This window comes from Peromyscus maniculatus, chromosome 23 (assembly GCF_049852395.1).
Source record: "Peromyscus maniculatus bairdii isolate BWxNUB_F1_BW_parent chromosome 23, HU_Pman_BW_mat_3.1, whole genome shotgun sequence".
Lineage (NCBI taxonomy): Eukaryota > Metazoa > Chordata > Mammalia > Rodentia > Cricetidae > Peromyscus > Peromyscus maniculatus.
Genome location: NC_134874.1, coordinates 30038977 through 30050725, shown reverse-complemented (window position 1 = coordinate 30050725; position 11749 = coordinate 30038977). Strand labels below are relative to the sequence as shown.

Genomic DNA, 11749 nt, shown 5'->3' with positions numbered 1-11749 from the left:
AAAATTTATGACTAGGGAGACAGTTCAGTAGGCAAGGGCACAAACATGAGGGTGTGAGTTCGAAACCCCAGCACCACACAAAAAACTGATATGAACGTGTGCTGGAACCCCAGGGCTGTGGCTGACAGAGAAAAAGGGTCAGCGACCCCTCTAGCCACCAGCCTAACTCCAGGTCCACCACATACAACCTCTTGCATTAAAAAAGAAGACACTATGCAAAAATATGACCTCATTTATTTAAAACTTGATTTATTTGTGTGGTGCATAGAGAGATGTATAAAATGGTAGCCCAAGTGCTATAGTGGGAAAGCCAGGGGTAGCTTCATTTTTCCATCTCTTGCTGTTCACCCTTTAGATGGCCACACGCAGGCTCTCCATCCACACAGCCTCAGGTCCTTTGGGAACATTCAGGTGGGACAGACAAAGGACAGAAATAATTCCACTTCGTTACGGACAATGAGTGTCTTGGGGTGGATGTAGTCTGGCAGATCCAAGCTGGAGGTCATTTCCCAGGCATCCACAAAGGCCACTTGGAGACCCACAAAGGCAGCTCGGAGGAACCTGTTCACCTGGAGTGTGAGCCAGTCACTGCCATACACAGATTTGTAGCCAGTATTGGCCAGTTTGATAACCACCAGAGTACTGGGTTCCCGGTCCAGCAGGGCTTTCACAGCTGCCCGAATCCCTGCCAGTCTTCGAGCAATGATGGATGGACGGAAGGTGGTAAAGTGAGCTCCCATACCCAGCACCACCACCGTGGAGGGTCCCCCAGCCAGGCCATGCAGTTCTCTGGCCACAGAGTGGAGCGAGGCCACGGGGGTGCGGAGAGAGCGCAGGGGCCAGCCATGGGCCCTCCAGTGTAACACTGTCCCCCGAGTGGTGTCCACAGCCATCAGGGGACCGGCCTGATATGTGACATGTAGATCAACTGGCTTCAGGGCTGTTGGGAGGAGGAGAAAGAAAGTATTAACATAGGGGATCAGCAAGATGGCTCAGCCAGGAAGGGTGTTGCTGGCAGCCCTGACGACTTGAGTTTGATCCCCTAAGATTCACAGAGAGAGAATCAGCTCTTGCACGTTGTTCTCTGATCTCCTCACACACACTATAGTACGTGATTGTACACACACACACACACACACACACACACACAGACTCTCTCACACACACAACTGTAGTAAATTTTTAATAATAAATTAACATAGGATTGTGAATCATTTTCTTGTACAAATAAAGGTTCTTCTTCTTCCTCTTCTTCCTCTTTGTCTGACATAAGATCTCACTAGGTTGCCCTGACTGGCCTAAAACTCACTATATAGACGAGCAGCCAGTGCTCTTAACCACTGAGCCATCTCTACAGCCACTATATATGAGCATTTTTAATCATCCTTATACACATGATCATGTCACTTCTTCCTTCTTTTCTTTGTACGGCTGGGGAGAGAACCTCGGGCCTCTCAGGTGCTAGACAAGTTCTCTGCTACTGAGATACACTCCCCTAGACCTTCATTGGACCATCAAGGCAAGTGCTCCATCACTTGGGTATGGTAGGGGCATGGCTCAGGGGTAGAGGCCTTGCCTAGAGGGGCTGGAGGAAGGGTGACTCAGTGGTGGAGGACTTGCCTATCACCTCTTAGTGACACACTGGAGTGTTGCTCAGTGGTAGAAACTTGCTATGCAAGTACAAAGACCTGAGTTTGAGCCCCAGGACCTTCATTTTAAAAGAATCAAACATAGTGTCTTGCAGCTGTAATTCTAGTTATGGAGAAATACATATAGGATTTTTGGGGCTTGATGGACAGCCAGCCTAGCCATTTGGAATGTTCTAGGCTAATGAGAGACCTTGTCTCAAATAATGCTCTGTTATGAAGTGTGTGTGTGTGTGTTTTCTGTAAAGTCTTCTGTAGCTCGTGCTAGATTTAACCTTCTTTGTAGCTGAGAACGGCCTTGAATTCCTAATATTCCTGCCTCCATCTCTAGAGCACTAGGACTACACGTGTGCACTTCCACACTCAGGCTGAAGAAGTATTCATGTCTCCACTTACAGGTGGGACACTGAGATCCTAGAATGTTCAGTGTTTTACCTTGATCACAATGATGGCAGGAGATGTGGCTCAGCGCATAGAATGCTTGCCTAGTGTGGCTAGGGCTAGTGAGAGGACTCCTTAGGTAAAATTCCTGCTGTGCAAGCCTCACCACCTGAGCTCCATTCCTGGAAGGAAGAGCTGACTCCTTATTGAGAGCTGCTGGTAACAAAAGACCATGGGAGTATACAGCAGGTGATATCTAGTATTCAGAAGGTCAACCTATTAGAACAAAGGGTTCTGTTAGAGGAAACTACCACACAAGGTGTTATGGAATTACTGCCTTTTGTATGAATTGGTTGTTTCTTGTAAACTTCTTGTGCGATAACAGCTATGATTCTCTCCATTTACCGTGCATTTCCATGTATGTGCACATGCAATGCCATGACTGTATCTCAATCTTATGGGCACACATACTTGTGGATAATCAAGAAGATGGTTTCTTATTTAATTGTACAATTTATATGAATAGAAACATACTAAAATATGCTTCATAACAAGGTCTATTGTTCCATGTGGACTGTAGACACCTAGAGGTCTTGTTCTTTACCCTTAGCCACTGATAAGGCAAAATTGGCCAAACAAAGTATCCTCGTATAACTTTTACAGAGTGGAATTGCAGGTGCCTGGCATTGTTAGATGAAAACTCTTCAGAAGAATCACAGTGAACCAGAAGTGATAGTGCAGTGTCTGGCCTTGGTATGTCTTAGTCCTTCAAGAGATCAATAGCACCTTTGTTGCCCTAAGCTTCTGCCACTGGCACCTTCCCCCACTCTGATTAAAAAAAAAACAGTTAACACTTTGTATTTATTTCTTCACCAGTTTTTAATGCAAGATTTTATGCTCAGTAGAATAATTATATATAGGTCCTGAGATTCAGTGACTAACAGAAAAAGGCTGTTAACTGACTAACCATGTCTGGATATTACTAATCACATAAAATAGTACATGTATTCTTTGTGTTTTCCTTAAATCACTCATTGGTTTAGTTTCTTCCCTTGTAACTGTTGTAGCTATCCCTTTAAGAGACAGCCAGAACTTTTTAGAGCCTACAGGTGTTGGCAGCCACCAATTAAGCTCATCAAGTCTTTGCCAAGTGTGACTCTCATCAGAACACTTGTCCTTGAGAATTTACTTTGTAGTTTTTACGAACAAGTTGTGAATGAATGGAGATATATATATGCTTGTGGGACCAAAAAGGAGGAAGGTGGTAAGAACTAGGTAGAATAATGAGAGAACAGCAGGAGGGACCAAGAAGAGCTAAGTATGAGAACAGAAAAGAAGCTGTGTAGATAGAATTGATTTAGAAGAATAAAGCAAATGGACTAAAGAACTCAGTGTGCTTAGATTCATTGAACATCCCTCAGATCAATATCCTAGATGCTTGTAGCTTCTGTTCTGGACCCTGGTAGAAATCTCCTCAGGGCAGGCACCTGTGGAGAATTCGTTAACTTCTCAAAGTCTCTACACACGTTCCATGACACATGCACAGCTTTGAACACACTTATTACACACACACACACACACACACACACACACACACACACATACTACTACTACTACTACTACTACTACTACTACTACTACTAGCTGGGCTTAGTGGTGTATGCCTTTAATTCTAGCACTCAGGATGCTCAGGCAAGTGGATTTTGTGAGCTTGAAGCCAGCTTGATAGCCATAGTGAGTTCTGGGCCAACCAGGATTACATAGTAAGACCCTGTCTCATAGAACAAAGAAGATATCATACTCCTTCACTTACCTGCCTTTCAGGAAGGCCCAGCATCCTGCCATACCTTTCTACCAATCATGGGAATCTCCTTCAATGCAAGTGCTTGTCTGGCTTTTCCATCATGAGTCCTCACAGGCCCCCCTCTCCCCTCACAGTCACTCACAGGGCACTGTGTCTCGCAGATACTCCCACCACTGCCGAAGTGTGGAATCCCCCATCATGTAGACGATGCGGCCAGCCAGGCAGTTGAGGATGCTGTCCACAGTGGGGAAAGAGCGGCTAGAACAGAACGTGGAATGCCATCTGTCTTGGTGGTAGAAGCCAGAGGGTTTTGGAGACAGGTGGCCAGGGCGGCATGGGGGCCTTGAAAGCAAGGCTATAGGACACAGAAAGGCAGAGAAGATTAAACAAACAAAAAAAATGAAAGTTTTATAAAATATCAGGCATTCTTTATAATTTATTTGTATTTTTTTTTACATTTATTTGTGTGCAGGTGTGTGAATGCCACACTACACATGTGGCAGACAGAGGGCAGCTTTTGGGAGTCAGTCCTTTCCTTTCACTGTGTATGTCCCAGGGTTTGAACTCGGATCCTCAGCCTTGGCAGCAAGGCCCTTTGTCCACTGAACCATTTCTGTGGTCCAGGCAGGCATTCTTCTACATACTTTGTACGTAGCCCATCAATGCACTCTTACAGAGCCTGGGACGTTCTACTATGGTGCATGCGTGTGTGTGTGTGTGTGTGTGTGTGTGTGTGTGTGTGTGTGTGTGTGTGCTTGAGTGCACACATGAGTGTTTGAAAAAGTCTTATGTAGCTCATAATTGCCTTTAACTTCCTATGTAGCCAAGAATGGGCTTGACTTCCTAATCCTCCTGCCTTGACCTCTAGAGTGCTGGGACTCCAGGTGTGCATCTCCACACTCATGATGTAGCCCTGTTCACATCTCTACTTATGGATAGGGACACTGAGATCTTAGAATGCTAAGTGATTTACTGTGATCAAGAACAAGGAATATGGGCCAGGCATGGTAACTCATGTCTTGGGGAAGCAGAGGCAGATGTCTATGAAGTCAAGGCCAGCCTGGTCTACATAGCAAGCTGCAGACCAGCCAAGGCTATGTAGTAAGACACTGTCTCAAAACAAACTAATAAACAAAAAAAAAAAACCAAAAATGGCTGTAGGTGCAGCTGAGTCTGTAGGATGCTTACCTACAGGAAGTAGTAGTAAAGAGTTAGTAGAAGTACCTTTCTACTAAGCATGGGAATATATCCTTCCCTGCAAGTGTTGCCTCGTTTTTCCATGAGTCCTCACTGGCCACCCTCTCCCCTCACAGTCACTAACAGGGCACTGTGTCTCAAAGGTAGTCTGGGTTCAAGTCTCATCAGTGAATAAACCAATTCTGTCAGCTTCTGGCCTGTAACTCAGGAAGTGGAATCAAAAGGATAAGAAATTTGAAATTGTGCTCACAAGATGGTTCAGTGGGAAAAGGTGTTTGCTGTGCCAGCCTAGACACTTGAGTTCTCTCCCCCAGAGCTCACATAATGGTAGAAGGTGAGAACTGACTCCACAGAGTTTTTCTCTGACCTCACACACACTCATCATGGCGCACATGTGTGACCACACCCACATCACATATACACATAATATATAATAATCATAAACAGAAAAGAAATGTTTAAAGGCCATCAAGATGTCTCCATCACTAAGTTTGACGGCCTGAATTTGATCTTGAGAATCACATGGTCGGGGAGAAAATCCATTTCTGCAAATTGCCCTCTGATCTCCACACCTTTGTTGTGCCATGCATGGCTACACACACACACACACACACACACACACACACACACACACACACCATAGTAGAACGTTATGTCAATTAAAAAATGTTCCAGTTCATCCTTGGCTACACAGCAGGTTCAAGGCCTATCTGTGTTAACTAAGACTCTGTTTCAAAAGAAAAGCACCAGGTACAGTGGCACACACCTTTAATACAAGCACTTAAAAGGCAGAAGAGGGTGGATGTCTGTGAGGTCAAGACCAACCCTGCTACACACACCATGTACCAGCTGAGCTAGGGCTGCATTGTGGAACCCTATCTAAAACAACAAAAAGTTCAGTTGAACAACTACAAAAGCCCACCCAAAACTGACGATTGGAAGATGTGTGAAGAGGAGGTGATAATGGCCCCCTGCAGACCAAGGCTGTGTCCTGATTCATTTCTGCACTCAGTGCTTAGGGCCCCTGTTTCCCCGACACACCAGAAAGAGTTGAAGGGAGCCAAAAGGACACAGAGTCAAGGTGCAGGTGAGCTGCCGAAAAGATCCACACGGCTGACTGTTCAACCTGCTCCTCAGATGATAAAGCCGGAATCCCAAAAGCCCTTCCAAAGCAGGGAGAAAGTACCCAAAGGGAGAGGAGGAAAGCTGGTGCTCGCGTGGAAGGGAAGAAGCAGCTCGGCTGGGAGGGTGCTCGTCCAGCATCCACGAAGCACTGGGTTGGATTCTAAGTTAATTTAATCGTAGGTGGTGCTGTGGAATAATCCTTCTGTGAAGGTGTGAAGACATGTTGATGTGAAGATGTGTTGCTCTCATTGATAATAAAAAGCTGATTGGTGGGTGTCTGGGCAGGACTTTCAGGGCAGAGAGAATAGTGGGGAGAAGGAGGGCAGAGTTGGAGGAGACATCATGAGATGCAGGGCAAACAGCATGGGAACTAGTACATGAGGTAAATGAGCCTTGGGACAGCACACAGATGAACAGAAATGGACTAATTTAAGTTTAAAGGACTAGTTAATGACAAACTGAGCTATTGGTCAAGCATTTATAATTAATAATAATCTCTCTGAGATAATTGGGGAGAAGCTGGCGGCTCAGAGCTGATCAGCGGTCTAGCTGATCAGTAGGTCTGCCTATAAGGTGAGGCCAGACTTGAACTTCTGATCCTCCTATTTCCAGAGTGCCAAAATAGTAGGTATGCACCACACTGCCCAGCAAAAGATGGATTTACCCTTAGTGTTCTTTTGTTTTCTTTTAACTTACATGCATGTGTGTATTTTGTCTGTGTGCCAGTGCCTGCTGGAGCCAGAAAAGGGTATTGAATTCCCAAAGGCTGAAGTCACAGGCAGTTGTGGGTCACCCAACATGAAGCTGGGAACTACACTCAGGTCTTTTGGAAGAGTAACAAGAGTTGTTAACCCCAGAGTCATCCCTCCAGCCCCTTGCTATCTTAGTCATCTGTCCTGACATCCTTAAACTTAAAAGTTTATCTTCAGGGAGGTGATGGGTATGTGTCTACTACGGATTGTGGAGATGGCTTCAAGAGTTTACACTTGTAAATTCAAGACACTGTATATATTATATATGTGTAGCTGTCTGTATGTTTATTATAACCTCCTCAACAAAATACTTTTTCTTTCTTATCAGTGCTAGGGAAGACATCCTGTGCCTTGCCCAAGCTAGGCAAGTGCACTCCCATTAAGTCTTATCTGCAGCCTATTGAGTGGGTTTATAAGAAGTTCAATGACAGACAGGGATAGCATTTGAAGCCAGGAAGTATGCTGTTACAGCCCTAGGACTAACCACTGTACCACACTTCCCTGGCAGGAAAGAGGTAAAAGTCATAGAATAAAACACATCTGAGGGCTGGGGAGATGGCTCAGTGGAAGATGTACAAGCATGTGCAAGGGTGAGGGCCTAAGCTTGACCCCTAGAACATGTGTAAACACTGGGTGTGCAATGCCTGAAAACCTAGCACCTCGGGAGATGGAGATGGAGATCCCAGGGCCTCACTGACCAGCCAGCCTAGCTTCAACAGCAGTCTCCAGACTCAGTGAGAGACTCTGTCTCAAAACATAAAGAGGCCCTTTATTTATGTTACCCCATGTTTATAGTCCTAGAACGTTTAACCTGCTGTCTGGGTCCTTCCTGCGTATACCCGGAACCCTTCCTCTAGCCTGGGGCTGATGTTTGGCAACCAGCACCTCCTCTGGCAGAAGTGGTGCCCATACATGGAAACAGCTCAAGACCTCCCTCAGTGACCGTCCATTGGGGATCAGAGGATGTTTGAGATGGGTTGGAACTCCAGCCCAGACCTTCCAAGTGGCTGGACACAGGCATCCCAAGGCCACATGGCTGGTCACTTGGATCCTTGTGCCTGAGGCTCTAGGCCCACTCTTGCCTCCTCTAGCGGCACTGATGTACTCCGGCCAAGAGCATAAAGCAACTGTGGCCAATGTTCTTTAGTGACTGAAGAAAGTTTCTACAAAAACTGCATCCAGAGAGAGAGAGAGAAAGGGATATATATATGAGAGAGAGAGAGAGAGAGAGAGAGAGAGAGAGAGAGAGAGAGAGAGAGAGAGAGAGAGCGAATTTCATGTGCACTCTCAAGTACCACCCTGAAGCCAGCTGCTGGGGTGGACCCCATAGATCTTCCTTCTTCAACTTCAGCTTCATCTTTGGTTGGCAGATGAAGATGGATCCAGGAGTCCCTTACTTCTTGGACGGAGGCACCAATACCTTCCATTTCTTCCTTTCTGAGGAAGTAGCAAGGGGGAGGCTGGGTCCTTCTGAATCCTGAGTGCTTGCGGACAGGGAACCTCTATGGCCTATAATATGTGCAGTGGCCCTCTCCTGATTGCTGGCTGAGGCCTGAAAGATCGGAAATAGCTCCCTCCTGCTTGAGCTCTGTCCATCACCCACCCAGTCATCCTTGGGCTGGAAGGACCCCAATTTTCCTCTCTAATAATTATCTGTTAACAAATCACTGCCAACTGAAACCACTTTCCCTGCCCCCCCCCCAAAAAAAACCCATAGTATAACTTAAATGAAATAAAATATGATAGAGAACAATTGGGGAGAACATTCTGATCTCTACCTGGGCTCATATACTTTTTCACATGAGAGTGAACCCACACCAATACAACACACACACACACACACACACACACACACACACACACACACACACACCAAATCAAAAAGCCCCCAATCCATCTCAGCTGATGACCATTCCTACCACCACCTGTATATTCCAGCCTCACTCACCCACATTCCTCAAGTTCCCAGTGGCTGCTGGTTTCACCAGGATTGGAGATATTCCTGAAGCGAGTGGCTGGTCAGTCACATTCCTGAAGAAACACTGAGTGTGAACTTTGAGGGAGGTTGACCAGGTGAAAATTTGATTTTCAAGAGCATACCATGATTGACTGGTTGTCTCTCCTCTGCCTAATTGGAGGTCACTACAATAAAGTGATCACTGACAGGGCAATTGTAATAGTTAGGAGAAATACACAGCAAAGAGAACAGTCTTATCAGTTCGGTAATAGTCAAGGTAACCAAAGGGCCATGTAGTTCTCCTTTGTAATAAACAGAGTACCACAGGAAGTGAGAAGTTCTAATTTCCCTGGCACTGGAGTCTAGAAAGAACATTAAATTTTGTTATTGTTGTTACACAAACAGTAGGGAATATAACAATACCCCCACCCCACTCGGACTCTAATTGCCTTTTTGACACACAGAGTAATGCTCATGTATTCCAGGCTGGACTTGTATTCGCTATGCAGCCAAGGATGTCCTTCAACTCTTGAGTTTTCTGCCTCCATTACAAGGTCACCCAAAACCACATGAGGAACACAAGAACTCTGAGCTGCGGGAATTTCTAAATAATGATATCAGTGGGATGTTTCAGCATGTAAAGGTTCTCACTGCCAAACCTGACAAACTGAGTTTGACACCTGGTCCCACATGGTGGAAGGAGTGAACTGACTTCCTCAAGTTGTCTTCTGACCTGCACATAGCTATGGTTAGGACACATGCACTATTCTAGATTCTTACCCGGCCAGCAGGTCTTCATCATGCGGTGTGGTCACATTCAGGTAACTTCCACTCGAGTGGCCGACTAAAGCATCGCAGGGCAAAGTAGAGGGTTGAGCACAGAACCAGTCCTCCCCAGAAACCACATCCCTGTACTGGCAGGTGGGCCCTTTGGCTCCAGTTGACTGGGGGTCCACGTTGCAGATAACAGTCTCTTGAGTGCCGTTCCTTCCTCGGAAATATCCTCTAAAGTCAACAGTGGCCCGTTTTCCTCTCCAGATTCTCTGCAGGACCCCAACTGCCTCGCTGGAGTGGATCAGCCTCACTTGCACCTGAGCCCATCCAGCCCAGAGCAGAGGGAAGGACAAGAGGTAAGTGCCATTCTCCAGATCCTTCACCTCCCCTGGGACTCCTGCTTTCAATTCCCGGCCCAGGAGCTTTGCCCGAAACAGATCTCCACCATGAGTCTTGGGTCTGCCTTGGTGATCCCTAGCCACAAGGATGGCCTCTAGGTTACTTCCCAGAGTATAGCTGGATTGGGCAGGACCCTTCAGTCTGTAAGTGGAGGTTTTGGGACTGGTAGAAGCCAAAAAGTCATCCCTGTTTCCATCAGTTGGAGGCCAATATAGAAGGTTGGTCAGATTGGTGAGTTCTTGAGAGAGAGAGTCCCAGTCGTTGGGCTCAGAGACATATTCAGAGGCAGGACGGGGTGGTGGGAACCAATGCTTCCTGGGCTCAGGCCATGACATCATGAGATAGAACACCTGTGGGTAAAGAAAGAGGAATATGCCAGTGTGTTGTGTGTGCCATATTTTCTTCCTGGAAGGAGGTATTGCATTTGGCCAAGTAGCACCTAGGAGTCCTACCTGCTTGTGTCATTCTGTCTGTCATTCATAAGCCTGGCACTTGAGTCACCATGACCTTTATTTGAAACAAACAACTCAGGATGGGATGCTACTTTTACCAGACTATCTGGGGAGTCCCACTGGAGTGGCCATATGTTACCAGGGAAATTGAGGTCCTTGCTGTGCTCCTCCTCCTCCTCCTCCTCCTCCTCCTCCTCCTCCTCCTCTTCCTTCTCCTCGTCCTCCTCCTCCTCTTTTTCCTCCTTCTCCTTCCTCCTCTTCTTCCTCCTCTTCTCCTTTTTCTTCTTCTCCTCCTTCTCTTTTCTTCTTCTTCTCCTTCTACTTTCTCCTTCTTGCTTTTTCTTCATCAGATTTATATGTATGAGTGTTTTGTTTGCATAAATATATATGTAGCACATACATACTTGGTGCCCAAGCAGACCAGAAGAGGGCATTGAATCACCTGGAACTAGACCTACAAATGGCCGAAAGCTGTCATATGGGTGCCGGCAGCCCAACCCATATACTCTATAAGAGCAGACAGTGTGCTTAACCACTGAGCCATTTCCCTAGCTACAAATACCCCTTAGGTATTTTCTTTTTAAACAGTGTGTGTATGTGCAGACAAACTATTGTACTGGAACACTATAGCCTACATGTGAAGGTCAGAGGACAATTTGTAAGGTCATTTCTCTCCTTCCACCATTTCTGGGGTATCAAATTCAGGTCATCAGGTTTGGTAACTAGCCCCCTTACACCTGCTGAGCCATCTTGCTGATCCCAGTGTTGACATTATCTGACATGCTGAAGAACAGTAGCATTGATGCTTACAGACTCTGTAGACCCAAGAACTTAAAAATCTAAACTGGTAGTGGAGAGACAGAACCAAGAGAATTTCATTGTGTACATTGGTAGATCACAAGGTTTGAAGATAGGTAGGACTAAGAAAATGGGGTTAAGGAGGGTCAGAAATGCATTGTGTGAGAGTTTACCTAAATAGTAGGTTCATGGACATGGAAAGTACATACTACAAGTATATAAATGCTACTCAAATTGACATGTACATTACATACACTGAGGATCAAAATCCTAATCCCTTGTATGTGTGTTTATAAATTACAAGCTGATTATGACATTTGTAAGCATGATATAAGACCAGGTATAGCGTATTTGTCATCCCAGCACTTGGGAGGCCTGGGCAGGAGATCAGAAGTTTCAGGTCATTCTTGGCTAAACACAGCCTTTGTGGAGGAGTGGAGGAAGGCCTGGGTGAATGTGTGTCT

General features: G+C 45.9%; 1 protein-coding gene across 14 annotated transcripts in view; it reads right to left on the bottom strand.

The window, feature by feature from the left end:
- Positions 1-218: 218 nt before the first annotated feature.
- The window catches only part of LOC102918621 (NXPE family member 3-like), a 33882-nt gene continuing 22351 nt past the window's right edge, over positions 219-11749 (bottom strand). For 12 of the 14 annotated variants that reach the window (XM_076560705.1, XM_076560709.1, XM_076560707.1 and 9 more), the window contains 4 exons: positions 9643-10385; positions 8854-8936; positions 3974-4186; positions 219-940 (listed from right to left, as the gene is read on the bottom strand). In XM_076560705.1, coding sequence (XP_076416820.1) covers positions 408-940; positions 3974-4186; positions 8854-8936; positions 9643-10385 — 1572 coding nt within the window. In that variant the 3' untranslated portion in view covers positions 219-407. Of the gene's footprint in view, positions 941-3840; positions 4187-8853; positions 8937-9642; positions 10386-10487; positions 10602-11749 lie in introns of those variants that run through there. The other 2 variants (XM_076560712.1, XR_013047702.1) reach the window with 2 other exon arrangements.